This window comes from Phycodurus eques, chromosome 15 (assembly GCF_024500275.1).
Source record: "Phycodurus eques isolate BA_2022a chromosome 15, UOR_Pequ_1.1, whole genome shotgun sequence".
NCBI classification, from domain to species: Eukaryota; Metazoa; Chordata; class Actinopteri; order Syngnathiformes; family Syngnathidae; genus Phycodurus; species Phycodurus eques.
Window position 1 is genome coordinate 1,077,940 of NC_084539.1, and position 21,215 is coordinate 1,099,154.

Consider the following 21,215-nt stretch of genomic DNA (forward strand, 5'->3'; position numbering starts at 1 on the left):
ACGGCGGCCGATGCCGAAGTCGTAGTCTCGCGCACGAAATAGTTGATAAGCAATAATTGATAAATAAAAGTAGCGGGCGATATTTCGATCTTTGGAACGGAGTAAAAGTACCGTTCTTTCAGCAACAGCAGAAGTGGCGGAGGTTTTTTTCTGGTCTCGACAACTCCTGTGACATACCCAAACCAGGTCCCGAGCGCACAGTCGGAACCTCAGGCCGCATATCAGTCTGCCGCGGAGTAATGTTCCCAATTACATCTGTGTGGGGATGGTGAATGTGTGGAATAGATTACAGGTTAGTTATACTACCGTTGCAAGTAAGGATTTTTGTAGTAGATTAAACGGACAATTACTTTTTTCACAAATAGATGATGATTCAGTTACTGGTTAGGTCCGTAACATGTCAGAAAATAGAGAAATATGTTGTAGTAAATCAATGCAAATGCTTGCAAATGTCTTATTTTGATTAAACACAAACGATCATCAGTCAGCTTTCATGAAGGACTACAGAAATTAGACTTTGCACTGATCTGACCAGCTTGATCGGCATCGGACGATAATTAGCATTTTATGCTGATCGGCTTTAACGTCATAATTTGCCGATCCGCTCAATAACGTCATTGATCAGCTCCGCAAAAGACATTTACTCCGCGTTGCCGTCGTATACAGTATATTTGAATCCAAAAGCTAGTTTATTTTTAGCCTTGTCGCATGTCTTTTGACGTCATTTACGATCACTGGGCTTTGTCAAATCAAACGCGAGACAACAACAATGGATTGCTCGTGTATTGTGTTGGTAAAAAAAATAAATAAAATGGAGGGGGAAAAAAAAAAAAACCTGTGGTGGTCGGGAGAAGACGTTTGTTCAAGGATTGCTTGAGGTATGTTCACGTACTTTTAATACGATACGGCTCACAAGCAGCACGCAAAATGCTATGTAGCCTAGCGAGCTAGTGCTAGCACTAACATTTGTACGTAAACATGTCGGCATTATGTTGAATCATGCGCTAAAGTTTCAGTGTCTGTGAAGTAATTTAATTACAATAAAGTCATTTCATCACAGTAAGTTAGCGCCCATTACGGCTGTCATGTTGTAATGTTGGTTTGAGCTGACTGATTAGAATACATGACCTGAATAGAGAATGTTTTTGAAGATACTAAGTATTTGCACATTCAATTAATACTTTTTATCCTCTATGTACCAGTTTTATTTAGCTTTTTTTATATTTGAAATTATTATTACGTTACACTGAACAAAAATATAAACGCAACACGATTGTTTTTGGTCCCATTTTTCATGAGCTGGACTCCCAAGATCTATAACTTTTTCTACATACACAATAGGCCATTTCCCTCAAATATTGTTCTCAAATCTGAGTTAGTGAGCATTTCTCCTTTGTCGAGATAATCCATCCCACCTCACAGGTGTGGATCTTTGAGTCCAGCTCACGAAAAATGGGAGCAAAAACAAGTGTTATGCGTTTGTTCAGTATATATTAATATTATTATGATATATTTAGATTTTGTAGCACCGTGGGCCTTTGAGTACCGTAATTTCTATCCTCTGTATGTGTTGCTTATATTGAAGAATTGACATAAAAAGCACCTTGAACCTTGAAATGAGCGACTCTTATATGCAACAGTCAAAACATCCCTGCCAACAGCGGTGACATAATTTAAAAATATGGACGTGACAACGAGCAGACAAAGACAACAAATGTAGCTTTTTCAGATTGCACTTCCATGTCTGTTTTTTTTCCCCCCTTTTGAGGGGATATGTATAAAATATGTAATGCTACAAACCAGAACTCCTTTAATCCAGCCAAACTTGACAACGCCTTTAGATTCAGCGGCTTCCTTTGCTGCAGCTTCCTCAGCTGGGGTCAGCTCATCACCATTCGCAAACCCATCTTCAAAAGGTTCCTGAAAAGCAAAAGAATTGCGATATGGAGAGAGAATTGTTCCCTTTAAAGTGAGCAACAACTGCAATGACCTCATGATGAACATTTGAAGACCTGCAGAGAAAATCCCATGCGCATCTTTTGCTTTCCTCACAATTAAAGTCCAGTTACCGATAAATCAATCTTTTAAGAGGAAGTTATCTAACAGCATGTGACAAGGTGTGTGAGTAAGGAATTTTGAACAAGTAAACATGTAAAGCCTCAACATTTCTAAAACCAGATCATGGGCAGAACAAAGCTTTCATGCTTCATTCACTTGTAGGCAGGTCACCAGCTAAAATCTTTGGAGATAGATCCTTAAGTGTTTAGCATTCCCTGTTAATTAACTCTTGAATACAGCTTCATGTAGACAAACTTTACATGGAGAAATACAGGATAATATGTGCAAGAACAATTGGAAGTTTACCGACACGAAATACTGCTCCAGCAAAAAATGTTGCAAAAACATTTAAAATCACAAGTCCAACATTAGCAGAGAATCTCTAGGTTTACCTTTTATATATGATGCGTACAAGGTTAAGGGGGGTTACACTGCAATGCACCTGAGAGGCGAGGAAAGTCCATCAGAATCAAACCTTCTGGACATAGTTAAAAGTTGTTTTTTCCCCCTATGCTCTTACCCTAGATAAACTTGCAGGCCTGAAACTAAAAATGTCATTAAATAAATTTCACTTGGTAAGACTTGAGTGGCCTGTCGGGAAATTAAATGCAAGTAATTGTTACGCTTTCTTTTGAACATAGTACACATCTGATCGGAGTAATAATATCTGGGACAATGTTGGATAGTCCCTATGCGGTTAGTAAAAAACAATATCCCCGCCGAAAATAATCTCACTACATCTTTGTGTCTCAGTGGTGGAAAAATACTGGACAAGCAAACGCTAAAATATCGGTGTCAAAAACCAATAAGCCCTCTGTTTATGTCAGTGAAGCTGGAACCACTTCTTTCTGAGCTGCATACCATGTGATGGAAAAACATACGTCACTACAGCCATTCTGCCTCGCTGAGACGAGGATTGTGTTTGGTTGTACAAGAGTAAGGGAGCTCTGAATAACAAACCACATGATGCAAAGCTATTAAGAAAAGTCCATTTCAACGTCTCCTTATATTTTGGGTTGACAGAAATTCGGGTACTGTGTAATTCAATATCTAGGTGTACAAAAGAAGTGAATGTGCAGCAATTAGAAATTGGACTGATTAAACAGGACGACAACAGACGACGCTGTGCTGTACTCCCCCCCCCAACTCTTTCAAATGGGCTGATTGTGTAAATACACACAGGCTACTTAAGCCCAGAGAGACAAAGAGAAATGATCAGATAACCACAATCCCTTCTCCACATTGTATAGTAGAAACCTCCTATCCACCCTGTTCATTGTTCCTTTAAAGCACTGAAACTCTTCGAGAGACCAGTTGAGCAAACCAAAATTACATGTACTGACAATGAGATTTTTGTCTCGGAGAAGTCCTGAACTACAATGTGACTCTGTCAAGGGCGCAAGGGGTGGTGATACAACTTCAAAGAAAGAATCTGATGGAGAAATGTTAATGCACCAAAAAGATTGAATGCGTTCATAAAAAAAAAAAAATCCATCCATCCATCCATTTTCTTTGCCGCTTATCCTCAGTAGGGTCGCGGGCTGCCGGAGCCTATCACAGCTAACTTCGGGCGAAAGACCGGGTACACCCTGAACCGGTCGCCAGCCCATCGCAGGCCACATAGAAAAACACATCAGTTATAATTTGTAAGAGTTAGTGCCTTCCTCTGTTTACTTAATATTTTAAGTGGAGATTAAAGTTGAAATTCATTTGACTCAATGTAGTGTCATATTGTAAGTTCTCTTCAGACCCTTTGGACTGTAACTTTCATGGGTTTTTGTTTAATTAGTTATGCTTACAAAAGGGTCCCGGGTTGAAATCCGGTCTCCCTGTGTGGAGTTTTGCATGTTCTCCCCACACCTGTGTGGGTTTTTCGGGTACTCCTCCCAAGTTACAAAAACATGCTTGGTCGGTTAACTGAAGACTAAATTGCCCGTAGATGCAAAGTGTGAATGTTTTTTTTTTGTTTTCTTGTTTATATGTGCCCCGCGATTGGCTGGTGACCTGTTCAGGGTGTACCCCACCTTTCGCCTGAAACCAGCTGTGATAGGGGCCAGCACACCCGTGACCCTAGAGAGGATAAGCGGTTCAGACATTGGATGGATGGATGTTTACAAAAAGGGGTCCGAAAAGAATCCTGGTAAATGAGTAAAACATGCCCACATACTTCATGTAACCAGCAAGTGGAGACACGTGTAGAAGGAGGTTGAACAGTTTTCCATGACAAAAACAGGAAGTTGAGCTGCCTTATATAAGCAGACCACTGCCATGACATCAAAATGACCTTGAACTATACAAACTCCAAGTTAGGACGTTGCGTTTAAAAAAATAAATCAATAAATAAATAAAAACTGAATACAAATATTTGCAAATCCTTTCAACTCATATTCAAATGACAACACTAGACAAGATATTTCAAACTGATGAATGTTAATTGTTTTTTTTCTGCAAATATTCTCCTATTTTTAGTTTGATGCCTGGAACACTTTCCCAAAAAGCTGGGAGAGGGGCAACAAAAGACTGGGAAAGTTGAGGAGCCTTTCAGGGATGCTCCTTTTATACGACACTCACCTTCCAATTAACCTGTTCACCTGTGGAATGTTCCAAACAGGTGATTTTTGAGCATTCCTCAACTTTCCCAGTCTTTCGTTTCCCTTATCCCAAACTTTTTGCAATGTGTTTGCAGGCATCAAATTCAAAACGAGAGAATATTTGCAAATAAAACAATAACGTTCATCAGTTTGAACATTGACTATATTGCAGGGATCTCATTAGATGTGCACCCCCTCATCTGAGACGCACAAACATTAGCAGCGACGCATAAAGTATATTCACCAATCTGCATCCGTGGATGCAAAGTATGGCTTTAAGACCCGTTCTACGTATGTGTGTTGCTGAAGTGCTTCCACACACAGCGAATCAAAGGAGTTATTCACCAAAACCAGCCAACCAACCAAGAGGTGCCGTTACGCAATCAAGGGGCAAAGTAGGGCGGGGTTATCGTTCGATAAATAAAATGGACGGGAGAGTTTTTTTCTGGGCTTAATACATTTTCAGTGTTGTGGTAACACCTGGCACGCGGCTCACGATGCAGCGAGCCACTGGTGGAACAGCATTTGGATCCATCGATGCACGTACACAGGGACACTTAAGGGAAAAGTTAACTATTTATTACATTCACTAGCCCGGGGGCTTATTCATCTAAGATATTTGATTTAGTGTTCTACATTACAACGCCAATGTTCACTATTGTTGAGAATCAAATGTTAACTTTTCTTAAAAAAGGATGAGGTTTCATTATTATGGTCTAATATTATATTAGTGGCATAAAAAAAAAACAATACTATCATTTATTGTCATAGTTTTTGGGAAAACATATCCTAAAACATCCCAAAGGCATGAAAAATCTAAAAAAAAAAAAAAAAACATTGTAGGAGGGTCAGGGGGGGGTATTCCCCACAGAGATTTTTTGATTTTATTTTCTCTTTTTTTTAATCATATATTAAGCAATCTGGAAGACTGAAGAATACAATAAGGCAAAATAAACAAATGTTCTGCATGCAGAAAAACATTTATTTATACCACTCAAGTACATGTTGATGTACAAATTTAAGATAATAATTAAATTTGCCGCATTCCTTTGCTTTTTTTTTTTTTTTTTTTTTTTTTGTTCTGGCCTCCAACTTGATCCAGGCCCATCTCCACCTGCACCTGATGCCTGCTTCAAGCTGTGCCACATGAATAGCATCCTCCTCTTTAAGCACTCTCATTCAGGAAAAGAATTGACTAAAATCATTGTCTGTTTCACATTCATTCACTATTACCAAGTTCAAAGGCTAATCCCAAATGCATCCTCCAGGAAAATATTGGGTACAGTAGCAGACCAAGACTACAGCCCACCCTCGAACTGCCGGAGTTTGTCAAGCAACTAATAAAGCTGCTTCCGTAAAGTAAAAGAAATCTCTCAAAAGTTTATAAATTAATTTCATGCACTAAAGCAATGCACTTACCAATCACTAAATGGGAAGAAGACCTTTCCATGTCCACTGACCATAACTATTGAATAGAGAGATGTAATAATACATTTAGAATGACAAAAAACAAAAATGTACAGCTTATACAATATAAAGTGCTCCAGAGAACACATTTTACTCAGTACACTATGCATAAAATGGGCTTCTCTCCATCTAATATATGCGTGCAATGCACCAAAAATACCCCAGACACCTATTTTCATGCTATATGGGAATGCACATCAATTCAATGCTTTTGGTCTTCGATTACACGGAAACTCTTTTATATTTTGAATTTCAGGATTCCACTTTTCCCCAAGATTGTGCATACTTGGCAACTTAAGCATATTCGACCTCCCTAATAATCATTACTCGTCGCGTTAGCTACCGTTAAGAAAAAAAATTCTATTAAACTGGGAAATCTAGCCCTTCCTAGAAGCCGTCACCTTACCATTGTGTGTCCCAATGATCCTAGGAGCTACGTTGTCTGGGGCTTTATGCCCCTGGCAGGGTCACCCATGGCAAACAGGTCCTAGGTGAGGGACCAGACAAAGCACGGCTCAAAGACCCCTTATGATGACGACAAACTTTGGACTCAGTTTTCCCTTGCTTGGACGTGGGTCACCGGGGCCCCCCTCTGGAGCCAGGCCTGGAGGTGGGGCTCGAAGGAGAGCGCCTGGTGGCCGGGCACAGCCCAAAAGGGTAACGTGGGTCCCCCTTCCCATGGGCTCACCACCTGTGAGAGGGGCCATAGGGGTCGGGTGCAGTGCAAGCTGGGCGTTGGCCGGAGGCAGGGACCTTGGCGATCCAATCCCTGGCTACAGAAGCTGACTCTAGGGATGTGGAATGTCACCTCTCTGGAAGGAGCCCGAGCTGTTGTGTGAGGTCAAGAAGTTACGACAAGATATAGTCGGACTCGCCTCCACACACAGCATGGGCTCTGGTACCAATCCTCCCGAGAGGGGTTGGACTCTCTTCGACTCTGGAGTTGCCCATGGTGAGCGGCGCCGAGCAAGTGTGGTTATTCTTATTGCCCCCCGGCTCGGCGCCTGTACGTTGGGGTTCACCCCGGTGGACGAGAGGGTAGCCACCCTCCGCCTTAGGGTGGGGGGATGGGACCTCACTGTTGTTTGTGCCTATACACCAAAGAGAGTAGTACCCACCCTTTTTGGAGTCCTTGGAGGGCGTGTTGGAGAGCTTTCCCGCTGGGGACTCCCATCGTTCTGCTGGGGGACTTCAATGCTCATGTGGGCAATGACAGTGATACCTGGAAGGGCGTGATTGGGAGGAACGCCCCCCCGATCAAAACCCGAGCGGTGTTCTGTTATTGGACTTCTGTGCTCGTCACGGATTGTCCATAACGAACACCATGTTCAAGCATAATGGTGCCCACACGTGCGCTTGGCACCGGGACACCCTGGGTCGCAGTTCGATGATCAACTTTGTGGTCGTGTCATCGGACTTGCGGCCGCATGTCTTGGACACTCTGGTGAAGAGAGGGGCGGAGCGGTCAATGGATCACCACCTGGTGGTGAGTTGGCTCCGATGGTGGGGGAAGATGCCGGCCCGACGTGGCAGGCCCAAACGTATTGTGAGGGTCTGCTGGGAACGTCTGGCAGAATCCCATGTCAGAAGGAGTTTCAACTCCCACCTCCGACAGAACTTTGCTCATGTTCCGGGGGAGGCTGGGGACATCGAGTCCGAGTGGACCATGTTCCGCGCCTCCATTGCTGAGGCGGCCGACCGGAGCTGTGGTCGTAAGGTGGTCTGTGCCTGTCGTGGCGGAAATCCCGAACCTGTCTGTGTCAACGGTGAGGGATGCCATCAAGCTGAAGGAGGAGTCCTATCGGGCCTTTTTGGCCTGTGGGACTCCTGAGGCGTGCTGATGGGTACCGGCTGGGTAAGCGGAATGCAGCTTTGTCTTCTAGCTTTTCCGCCATTATGTTTGCACTCTACATTGTTTTCTCAATGTCTCTTGCACCCCACACCCTCCTTCTTCTTCTTCCTCTTATGGAGGGATGTTCACATCAAGGCATTGTTGCCCTCTACAGGGTGCCATTCCTCATTGCAGTTATCCAGAGGCTTGACAATCCCACAAACTGCAAAAGACCCTCCCCCACATCCCCATTAAAAAAACGCCACTGACGTCTTTAGACGGCATTGGCAGGGAATAGATGGATTCTGAATGAAGTCTTTGAACGGCATTGGCAGGGAATGAGTTAAAAAGAGCAATAGAGGATGTCCGGGATTCCAGTCGTGGGTAGATTAGCCAAATATTGTACTCAAGTAAGAGTACTGATACTTGACAATAAGTCAAGTAAAAGTACACAGTGAAATAATTACAAGTACTGAGTCAATAGTGAGTAGCGTCTGATTTTATTTTGTTTTTAACCACAGCTAGGAACATCAATAACAAAATAAAATGTGAATGTGCAAATTATGATATTGCTGTGTGTGTGTGTGTGTGTGTGTGTGTGTGAATGAACAGACAAAACTATAACACATCGGCATTTTACTGCAAGGTATTTTCTCAAATAAGTGGGCTGAAATATCCACGTTCCACGGGCAAACAGTGCCAGACAAATTATACAATACATGAAAGCTGTTGTTTTTGTTCGTCTAAATGTAAACGCAATGTAAATGTAACAGAGTAGCACGCCTTTGCCTTCATGGTAACGACAACCTTCCCAAAATGGTGGCCACGTAGGCACGACAATCAGCCGGGCTGGCTTATCTAGTGTTAATGCCTATGCCCGGGAAGCCCAATGCAAGACGTTGTGTGAGGTCATGTGACTTTCTTGGGTCATTTGATCGGTGAACTAGACTTAAACATCGTTATCGCCTAAATTGGATTGGCGCAAACAGCGCCCAAAGTGGAAGTCGAAATCTTGCGCACAAAACTGTTGATAAATCAGCAATAATTGATCAATAAAAGTAGCGAGCGACATTTAGATAATTGTGACGGAGTAAAAGTACCGTTACTTCTTAACAGCAGAAGCGGCGGAAGTGTTTTTTCTGGTCTAGTCAACTCCTCCGACTTATCAAAACCAGGTCCCGAACGCACAGGCGGAACCTCAGGCCGATGCACTCGCATATTAATCCGCCGCGGAGTAATATTCAGAAAGTACCGTAATTTCTCGTGTATAAAGTGCATTTTTCCCCCAAAAAATTCTCAAGTCAATGGTGCACATTATACATGGGTATACGGGGAAAATGAAAACAAAAAGTAAACATTTTATAAATGTGTGCGCCGCCATCTAGATGTTATGAAAAAGCTTTACACTTTCATTCCAATATGCCACCGACAACTTGAGGTTATGAGAGAGGTGTACACTTTCATTCTAATACAACACCACCTAGCGGTTATGAAAAAGGTGTAGCCCACAATTTCATTCCAATATGGAATATTATTAACCACCTAGCGGTTATGAAAAAGGTGTAGCCTACAATTTCATTCCAATATGGAATATTATTATTCCAATATGGAATATGGAATGAAATTGTCAGTCATACGTATGTGCAGTCAGTATGTATGACTGCATAAGATGTACAGTTGTGCTAATAGGTTTACATATCCTGGAAGAATTTGTGAAATTTTTTTTTTTTTTTTTTTTTAAATAAAACTGTCAAGGATGTGAAACGTTTTTGCAGTGAGAAGAACACCAAAGTACTGTGTTTTACCAATGACATGGTGTCTGATAGCTCTATAAAAAAATAAAAATCATGGAGATCACTAATCAGAACCCAACTGTGAAATATGTCATTATACACAGAAGGCCCCTAATTTGCCTTAATTTCTTACTTTACAAAGATTTTATTTATGTTTCAGATTAAGTGATATTTTTCAGCAATATCCGAATTTGCACATTTATATTCTATTTCGTTATTTTTATTTTATTTGACATTCCTGCTCTGATTTAAAAAGTAAATCAGAAGTTACTCACTAGTTAGTTACTTTTTCACTGAGTACCTTCTTACTCTTACTCAAATTATTATTTGGACGACTTTACTTTTACTTGAAACATATTCTCTAGTAACAGTACTCTTGAGCGCAATATTTGGCTACTCGACTCACCTCTGCAAATAACCTTATAATCAGATGGTACTCTCTACGGATTATAGATGTTTTAAAAAGGATATTCTGTTTGGTATTCTTTCAATTAGTATTTCAGTATCAGTATCTCTTGGGGGTATTGGAGTCTTTTGCTCTGGTGACTGACTCAGAATTAATTACAAAAGAACTGAGCACAGTATAGGAGCGGGTGGAAAGCTTCAGTCCACATCTCGGCAGACCTCACCTGGTCGACCAGCATCTCCTATCCCGTGAGGAAAGCACGTCAAAGACGATATTCGTCAGGAAACCACGCCATGCCCAGCTACCTCAACACCTGCTGATAAACTTTTATATATCCACCATGGAGAGCCTTCTGACCGACTGCTTCACAGGTTAGTTCAGCACCTGTACTGCGAAGACTAGGCAGGACCTGCAGCGGGAGGTGAAAGCAGCACAGTGGGTGATTGGAGGTACACCACCCACTCTCAAGGATGCCTACACCGGCAAATTAATGCAAAAAGCTAGGGGAATCATAAGGGACATCTCTCACTCCGGACACTCACACGCCTCCTCCCTTTCCCTCTTGAAAACGGCAAAAGTCAATGAAGTCTAGAACCAGGAGACTGAAAAAAAACAGCTTCTACCAACAAGCTGTGAAATGCATTCCTCCCACCCTACAGTAAGAACGAATAACTACACCCCACCCCATCTCCACACCTATTAGGGGCTAATAAAAGACTGCGCAATATTGTCTGATCATTATCTGTGCAATAACCGAACACTAGACTTTACACCGATTTTATCAGCCTTATCGGTATCGGCCCATAATTAGCATTTTATGCTGATCGGCTTCAATGTCATAATTCGTCGATCCGATCAATGACGTCATTGATCGGCTCCGCAAAAGACATTTACTCTGCATCGCCGTCGTGCACAGTATTTCTGAATCCAAAATCTAGTTTCTTTTTAGCCTTGTTGTGTCCTTTGGCATAGCATAGACGTAATATATCTGACGGCGGCTGTGTGGAACAGACAACACATCTGAGACAGACAACAAGTACCGGATCAGACTACGAGACAAATTTGCTCTATGTCAAACTACTGCAATAAAATCTTGTATTCCGATATCCACCGCATCCCGTTTTTTCTGATCACTGGGCTTCATTGTGTCAACGCAAACGGATACATTCGTTACTATGGCGACGACAACAATAATGGATCGCGCCGTGTTTTTATAACACAAAAAACGGGGGGTGGGGGGGGGAACGTGTTGGTGGTCACCAGTGCTCAGGAGAGGACGTTCGTTTAAGGCATCTTCACGTACTTTTAATACGATACGGCTCTCAAGCAGCCAACGAAAACGTTATGTAGCCTAGCAAGCTAGTGCTAGTACGAACGGTTGTACGTAAATATGCCGCCGTTCTGTCGAATCATGCTCTAAAGTTTCGGTGTGGGTGAAGTAATTTAATTAAAAATAATTTAATTACAGTAAGTTAGCACCCATTATTTCTGTCATGTAATGTTGGTTTGACCTTACTGATTAGAACACATGACCTGACGAGCGCAGTGATTTCCAACCTTTATGGAGCCAAGGAACATATTTTACAATTGCAAATCTCACGGCACACCAGCAAACAACAATGTCACAAAAAGTGGATACATTAATTACTGTATGTACTTCCTGCCATCTAAGAGAAGACAATTTGTCATTCGTTCTGTCTGTCCCTATGCCCCGCTGGCATAAATAGAGGAACAAAGATACATTATTTATTGTAAATATAATTTTTGGAGCAATTAAGTACACAAGTATATACAGAAAATGAACAGGTCATTTAAATAGACACATTCCTCCACCATGTGATCGGATGGGTGACCGGTTATCGTTTTTTTTTGTTTTTTTTTTTTTTTAAACTCGCTGATCGGTGATCGACTCCAAAAATCCTGATCGTGTAAACCCTACCGAACGCCATATCATAATATGGTCATTCTCCCAAATGTGAACAATTGTAGATTCTGTAAATATGCCTTGTCATAATTGTGTGTTTATATGTCTCTTTCTTGGTTTACATCAATGCTGCAATTAGGCACATTTCATTGTTCCTGTAACACTGTGAATGAAGCTCTATTCCATTCTATTCTATTCTCCTACCCAGCTCTCTGCACAGACTAATTCAGACTTTACCTCTCATTTTTAACTTCCTCTGAATTTCCACATAACCTTAGTTTCTTGTTTTACTTAGCTTTCGTAGCAGCCATAGCATGTTGTGTGGTGCCTCTCTGTTGGACTTGAAGGTAGGGGGTTGAGGGTGGGTGGTTGTTTGTGTGTCGGGGTGGGTATTCATGTGCCCCTGAGCGAAAATATTGAACGTGCAATGTAACGCAACAGAGTTGAAAGCCAGCAGTCAATCTTTCATAAGGGACTGTAAGAGTAAGTGCTGCAGGCCGGGGAAAATGTTTTTCAAGCTCAAGGTTATGTCACTTATTAAAAAGACAAAATTCCACTAGTCTGAGATAGCAGATGAGGCAAACTAGTGTAGGAGGAGATACAGGCTTTCCCAACACTAAATGTATTTTCCTTTTAAATAAAATGAACATGAAATGCATACCTGCATACATGCATACAATGCAGTCTGCTGCAATTGGCTGGTGACCACTTTAGGGTTTACCCAGCCTCTCGCCCAGAGTCACCTGGGAAAGGCACCAGCATGCTCGCTACCCTAGTCAGGATAAGTGGTACGAAAAATCGATGGCTGGATAATGCAGTCTGGGCAATGACAGGTTGGCAATTTTCAATCTAATCATAAATTGAACTGTCAAAAACCCAACAATTTTCATTGTGCTAGAAAATTAACATGATAATGAGTAAATGTATTTTTTTGTAACAGATATGCTTCACTCTTCTCTGCCACTGTGTCCACACAGTGTTTTTAATTACATCATTACAATTACATCTGCCTGGCCTATAAAAGGACAGCTGCCGCTGAGGAGGGAAAAAAAAGCAGATTCTTCTTTCACTTCAACCGAGAATATATTTGATTCGGCAGAGACAGACTAGTGTCCTCCTCTCAATCGTCAAGAAATTGTCAATTACACTTGCTTCGTCAAGAGATCGCCAAACTCAGAAATTCACACAACAAGCAGTGAAAGAACTAAGATTAGATAATACTGCGCTTCGATCAAACATCTCAACGTCAGCGGAACGACAAACTCTTAGACTGGAATATAAAATCATGAAAGAAACTACGGTGGCCATTCATTCAATCACGAAGCATGCGCGGCAATCTAATTTTCTCTGGCATTCCAGAAAATGCTCCGGAAGACCCCGAGGCGCAGATTTAAAAAAATCATGATGTCCACGCTCAAGATACAGTCGACAAGATTACCTTTCGCCGTGTTCACCGATTGGGGTGGCCCTTGTCCAGGAAACCGACCACATCCCATCATTGCAAAGTTTGAATACTTTCAGCAAAAAAGTGTTCGTGAAAGCAAAAGGTCATGAGCTCAAAGGGACTTCGTTTGGAATGAACGACCAGTTCCCCAAGGAAATCAACGAGGCGTGAAATCTTGTACTCGATGAAGAATTACCGTGAGAAAGCCAAACGAGCGTGTCAAGTTGTCGATAAGCTATATGTCGACGGTCAACTGTTTCGTGATGCCAACGTAGAAAGATAAGTACTCTTGTAGATAAGTACTTCTTTTGATCTGTTGTTGTTATTGTCAAAGGCGTATTGTATTTTGTTTCACTTTCGCTTAGACAAACCCAAAAAAACTGAATCACGCATGACACCAGCATGAATTCTCACTCCTGTCTGTCTGCTTTCCTGCTCTGCTTGTTTCCACACAAACAAGTCGCTCAAAACTCTTCTTGCGCACTACAAACAACCACCAGACACCATATTATCTCTTGTCACTAATGTTTGTTTTTTATGTTCAGTGTTTGTTCATTACCCGTTACAATTAGTGCTTTGTCTTTTGCCGTCGTCTCTCACGCCCCTCTAGAAACTTTGTTCTGTTCGACTGATCTCAATAAATAATTAGAATACTAAGAAACCATAGCGGCAACTTCAAAACTCCACTGTGAAACAGTAAAACTGTTCCGGCATAAAAGGGAAACAGATCCTCCATCCTGTTTGACCTAACAGTCAAACAGGACAAAATAAAAATGAATAGACTGTAGAAAGGGAATCGCCAGCCAATTGCAGCAGAGTGCATTGTCACATTTGAAAACCCTTTTGTCTTCAACTGCTCTACAGTTAAATGTCTTGCATTTATTCTTCTCGTTAGAGACATTGCAGGTTTGCACATTTTTGACAATTTTATATCAAGTGTGTGTTTATGTCTTCTTCTTTGTAGGCTTTACACGATCAGGATTTTGGGGGCCCATCACTGATCAGCAAGTTTAAAAAAAATGATAACCAATCACAAGATGGACCAGTGTGTCTGTTTACATGACTTGTTCATTTATTGTATATACTTGTGTACCGTATTTTTACAACCATAAGGCGCACTTAAAAGTCTTAAATTTTCTCCAAAATGGACGGGGCGACTTATAATGCGGCCCGCGCGCCTTATGTGTGCACCGAATACCAAAATCTGTAAATGTTGTTGTGTGACTTTGACGCGCGCTCCCCTTGACTGACTGGGAGCAGTTCCTGCCGACACGCTGCTTATATAGAGGATAGGCGGACGTGACTGAGGACAGCGTGCAGACGTTAGAGGGGAAAGGGTGCATGTGAAAGAGGACGATAAAGGCCCCAGTAGGTATATATTGGCTAAGGACCCCCGAAATGGCACCTACGAAGAGACACGCTTACGAAGCACAGTTTAAACTGCAAGCCATCAGTTACACGGAGGAACATGGGAATCGAGCAGCCGCAAGAGAATTCAAGATCAACTAATCCATGGTTCGCAAGTGGAGGAAGCAGGAAAACGAGCTTCGCCAAGTCAAGAAGACGACGCCAAGTTTCCGCGGAAACGAGGCGAGGTGGCCCGAGTTGAAAGACCAACTCGAGCAATGGATTAATGAGCAAAGAACAGCCAGGAGAAGCGTCTCTACAGTCACATTCGACTGAGGGCAATAGCTTGCCATCATTCCGGGAGGCTTGACGAAGGAACTCCAACCACTACATTGGGGTAAACAAGGCGTTCAAAGTGAAGTTGCAAGCGGCGTGGGAGCGATGGAAGACAGATGGCGAACACAGCTTTACTAAGACTAGGAGGCAGCGCCGGGCGTGTTACACCACAATTTGTGAATGGATTGTGGATGCTTGGGCTAACGTGTCTGGCTGGCCCAAACGTATTGTGAGGGTCTGCTGGGAACGCCTGGCGGAATGCCCTGTCAGAAGGAGTTTCAACTCCCACCTCCGACAGACCTTTGCTCATGTTCCGGAGGCGGGAGACATTGATTCCGAGTGGACCATGTTCCGCGCCTCCATTGCTGAGGCGGCCGACCGAAGCTGTGGCCATAAGGTGGTCGGTGCCTGTCGTGGCGGAAATCCCCGAACCCGTTGGTGGTGAGTTCAGTGAGGCCATGGAGAAAGACTTCCGGACGGCTTTGAGGAAATTCTGGTCTTCTATCCTGCGTCTCAGGAGGGGGAACCAGTGCACCATCAGCACTGTGTACAGTGGAGGTGGGGTGCTGCTGACCTCGACTCGGGACACTGTGAGCCGGTGGGGAGAATACTTCGAAGACCTCCTCAATTCCACCGACACAGTCGAGGTTCTCTGAGGCGGGCTCTCCTATCTCTGGGGTTGAGGTCACCGAGGCGGTTAAAAATCTCCTCGGTGGCAAGGCCCCCGGGGGTGAATGGGATTCGCCCAGAGGTCCTCAAGGCTCTGGATGTTGTAGGCCTGTCCTGGTTAACACCCCTCTGCAACATCGCGTGGACATCGGGGACAGTGCCTCTGGATTTGGCAGACTGGGGTGGTGGTGCCCCTTTTTAAGAAGGGGGACCGCAGGGTGTGTTCCAACTACAGGGGGATCACACTCCTCAGCCTCCCTGGTAAGATCTATTCAGGGGTGCTGGAGAGGAGGGTCCGTCGGAAAGTCGAATCTCAGATTTAGGAGGAGGAGTGTGGTTTTTGTCCTGGCCGTGGAACAGTGGACCAGCTCTACACCCTTGGCAGGGTCCTCGAGGGTGCATGGGAGTTCGTCCAACCAGTCTACATGTTTTTTATGGACTTGGAGAAGGCGTTCGACCGTGTCCCTCGGGGAGTCCTATGGGGTGTGCTTCGGATGTATGGGGTACCGAACCCCCTGATACGGGCTGTTCGGTCCCTGTACGACCGGAGTCAGAGTTTGGTCCGCATATCCGGCGGTAAGTCGGACTTCGTTTCCGGTGAGGGTTGGACTCCGCCTAGGCTGCAATTTGTCACAGATTCTGTTCATAACATTTATGGACAGAATTTCAAAGCGCAGCCGAGGCGTAGAGGGGGTCCGGTTTGGTGGCCTCAGTATTGCATCTCTGGTTTTTGCAGATGATGTAGTTCTGTTGGCCTCATCAAGCAGTGAGCTCCAACTCTCACTGGAGCAGTTCGCAGCTGAGTGTGAAGCGGCTGGGATGAAAATCAGCACTTCCAAATCTGAGACCATGGTCCCCAATTGGAAAGGGGTGGCATGCCCTCTCCGGGTCGGGGATGAGATCCTGCCCCAAGTGGAGGAGTTCAAGTATCTCGGGGTCTTGTTCACGAGTGAGGGAAGAATGGAACGGGAGATCGACAGGCGGATCAGTGCAGCGTCTGCAGCGATGCGGACTTTGTATCGGTCCGTTGTGGTAAAGAAGGAGCTAAGCCGAAAGGCGGAGCTCTCGATTTACCGGTCGATCTACGTTCCTACCCTCACCTATGGTCACGAGCTGGGGGTCGAAAGAACAAGATCCCAGATACAAGCGGCTGAAATCAGTGTGGGTGTCCGGGCTCTCCCTTAGAGATAGGGTGAGAAGCTTGGTCATCCGGGAGGATTTCAGAGTAGAGCCCTGCTCCTCCACATCGAGAGGAGCCAGATGAGGTGGCTGGGGCAACTGATTCGGATGCCTCCCGGACGCCTCCCCGGTAAGGTGTTCCGGGCACGTCCCATCGGGAGGAGACCCCGGGACGACCCAGGACACGCTGGAGAGACTACATCCTTCGGCTGGCCTGGGAACGCCTCGGGACCCCCCCGGAAGAGCTGGATGAAGTGGATGGGGAGAGGTAAGTCTGGGCGTCCCTGTTAAAGCGACTGCCCCCGCGACCCGACCTCAGATAAGCGGTAGAAAATGGATGGATGGATGGATAAAAGTTTGTGTTTTGAGCAATTATTTATGAAATTAAAATACATTTTCATCAAAGCTGGAAAGTATCGGTGATAACGTTAATGCTATTTTGCTCTTCAAAGTTGGTTACCCTTCCCTATAACACGGTTCCCAGACAGACCTATATGACAAGTGTACTGGATTACCCAATCACCAATTTTGGTGATTGGCAACTTCATCAGACTCAGAATCTTCTTTATTTGCCAAGTATGTCAAAAACAGACAAGGAATTTGTCACAATAGCTTAGCAATGAGCATGGCACCCCCGTCTTCTGTTAATTACTCCTCATCCTCCATTCATGAGATAATTGTCCGAAGTGTAGCTCATTCGCTGCCATGGAAGCGATGATTAGTGACTTATAGTATGCTGCGTTGACAACAGATGCAGAGCGAACGTTCGCCTCCGCGGGCTTGGCATCGCATTTAGCCACGTTAATTGTAGCTCAGAGGAAGCTGGGACGTCGCAAAATAATGCGCACCTAGTATTCCACCGTGGTACCCAAACAGTGTAAAGCAGGGAGGTTGGGCGACAGCACAATGTGGATGTGCGTTTTTTGTTGTTGTTGCAGTTTTTTTTTTTTTTTTACAATATCGTGTACACAACCGCACGCTAGTGGTGGTTTTTACTTGAGTTTTAACATCATCCTGTTTCAGCAGTTTTATTTCATCGACCAATGTCTTTCAGTCCGAAATCTAAAATGCACTTATGGGTCACTTTCGTCTGAACATTTTCAGTGGCCGCAAATTAAGTGCATCACTGATTCAAATATAAGTACTTCTACTCCTACTTGTTTTGAAAAACGTTGTGTCAGTGGATCCCTAGTAAATATGGCTAATAAATTATTTTAATTTTTTTAACTGTCTTTTAATTTTCATTCTCCGTCCATTCTCAACACAGATTATCTTGTTCAGGGTTGCGGGATGCTGGAGCCTCCCATCGCTCCACCGAATGGAGAATCCTTATTTAAAAAGTTGACTTGCAATGTAAATGTACTCCGTTGTGACGGGTGCAGGGAGAGTCGTTATGCTTCTTCCCCCCCCCCCCCCCCCAGGAATGCACACAGGAATTTTGGAGTATGAACGACATCCACTCCACAGCAGAGAAAAACGCACTATGACACAGATTTTATGAAACTGTTGCTAAACACCTAGTGTGTGTGTGCTACTACAGCTGTAAGGCAACCAGGCATGGCTGATGCAAGGACAAAAGGACTCCCTCTTGCACCAAAAATCAAATCCCCTGGCATCCTTTACTTCCTGTTTGTACGTGACCTTAGATTAATCACACAAAGAGAAGGGGGAGAATGGGGGCTGCTCATAAAATACTCAAACAAAGGTGATATTATGCTCGTTCACAGTAGGGTTTACACGATCGCGATTTTCGCGGCCGATCACCGATCAGAAAGTTTAAAAAAAACGATAACCGATCATATGATGCAGCAATGTGTCCATTTACATGACATGTTCATTTATTGTGTATACTTGTGTACTGTATACTGAGTATCTTCAAAATTATTCCCTAGCATTTTAGACAAACGTTAAAACATCAATGACCTCTAGGTGGCATTCAAGGATTGTATGTATGTGACGCCTCAAAACTCAATTGAGGATCAATTGTTTTCCCATTGCAGCGCATTGGTAGATGTGTGGTGCTCAATCGCTTGGTGTTGCTTGGCTAAGAGTTTCTAAAAAAAAAAATCTCCCTTAAGTGAAAAGGTTCTGTTTTAATAATTATTTCTTGACTGATTGAACATCCAGATTAATGCATGTGTAGAGTTCAAAACAGGAATGTGGTTTTCACATTCCACTCCCTTCTAAGCCTGCAGTAATAATTTTGGGTCTGGATCGTTAATATCCAAACTACAGATCAATGCTGCTGCCTGAATAATCTCCTCAGGTGGCCAAGCATGCCCAAAGTTACAGGAAAAGCCCCTCACCATGCTGGTCAAGCTCACCATCACCAACACTAAATCAGCGGTTCTTAACCTGGTTTCAATCGAACCCCAGGGGCTGGGGTTCGATTGTCGAGCCCTCCGACTCAACGGAGGGCTCGACACACACACACCGTGTGCGCGTGTGTGCATGTACCCGTACGCCTTTTGAGACTGCATTTTGAGCGCCATCTTCAGAATCAGAATCAGAATCATCTTTATTTGCCAAGTATGTCCAAAACACACAAGGAATTTGTCTCCGGTAGTTGGAGCCGCTCTTAGTACAACAGTTCCAAACGTTCGCAACGCTGCGTCAAGGTGGGCGTTTACCATTGCTTTTGTTTTTAAACTTTATTTATTTCACATTCCAATGACGCACTTGAGTTGAGTAGCGTTGCTGCGGCGTCAGAAAGCGCATCCAATCATAAAAAGGACCCCAAAAAATGTTACTCTTACCTAGGAACCCTTTTCGAGGATTGTAGAAATAAAGAAAAGCAACAGATTTTGTTGTGAATTTTCACCACGAAGTCCGTTCCTTTGACATGAGAGTGGCACCTACCAAGGGGAATGGCAACAGCAAGCAACATTCACATTCACAGTAAATTTTCATAGAATCGAATTTTGTGTGTGTGTGTGTGAAATTCAAGTTTTGACCCTAGTGAGGATAAGTGGTAGAGAATATGGACGGATGGATTCAAGTTTTGTTTGTTTGTTTCTTTTAACACAATGATTTTTGTGTGCAACTGATGCATGGTTCATTTTGTGCATGACCTAGATGACTGAGAATCTACACAGGCAATAAAGTATATACCCGTTTTGAATTTGAAATAAATATTTTCTTTTTCAGATGAGGAAGGGTTCTGTGAACTCCAGATGAAACTGGCGGGGCTCCGTACCTCCAACAAGGTTAAGAACCACTGCACTAAATGAATACATTGTGATTCCTCTTCAATGACAGGCAGCCACTCGGCCTCTACTCACTCGAACAGCAGTGACTTATTGATTACTATGAGCAGCCATCAATTGACCGTGGAATTTCCATTCCAGATTTTGAGCCACACAGACACGAGGCTAAGGCAATACAAGAGAAACCAAGGTCACAGTAACCTCTACACTGGAGGTCCCAAACATGTTTGAGATCCAAAACAGCTGCCAATTAAGTGTTCTTTTACAGTTAATCCTGCATATTTGCTGCCAGCAATAATTTTGAGCTGATGAAAATACATGAAACCATGCTAATGACGATACAGTACGAGACACAAGCCTTTAAGGCTTAAATAAATTCTGACAATACAATGGGAGCTCTATTTCTGGAGCATAGCCTTGACAAAATATAACCACAGCCTTTCATCACAAACTATTTGATTGGCCATATATAGCAACAGATTATTAACTGCTTCAGCGTCTCCCCCGTGGTTTTATTCTTGTCGCTCCTTCACTGCTCAAGATCTTTGAAAAATGTACTGAGCTAAATTCATTCATGCAAGTTAAAATTTTCTCCTGAGCTACAAATCCAAGTCAGTCAATATATACAAGAGTGATATAAAAAGAAATAAACTTTTTTTTCTTTTGTCCAACCAGACAACAAAATGTCTTGCATTAGAATGGAACTGATATATTAAAAGACCGACTACTGTTGTTGTCTCTCATAAAATCAGTGTATTATAAAAAAGTATGAAGTGTACCTGTGTACTGAAAACTATTTTGTTAATCATGTACCAACAATAGTTGTTTTAGATTATTAATTGGGGCATCTTTCACACAAATAGGTAACGAACAAGAATCCTTTGACAGCAAAGGTTTCTGTGGTTGTAAATCAATACTTAATTTAATCCATCTATACTATACTAGTATAGTATATACTATACAC

General features: G+C 43.2%; 1 protein-coding gene across 3 annotated transcripts in view; it reads right to left on the minus strand.

Moving 5' to 3' along the window:
• Window positions 1-21,215, minus strand: part of slc12a2 (solute carrier family 12 member 2) — a 108,088-nt gene that overhangs the window by 85,239 nt on the left and 1,634 nt on the right. For 2 of the 3 annotated variants that reach the window (XM_061698320.1, XM_061698319.1), the window contains exon 2: window positions 1,801-1,920. In XM_061698320.1, coding sequence (XP_061554304.1) covers window positions 1,801-1,920 — 120 coding nt within the window. Of the gene's footprint in view, window positions 1-1,800; window positions 1,921-13,508; window positions 13,855-21,215 lie in introns of those variants that run through there. The other variant, XM_061698321.1, reaches the window with a different exon arrangement.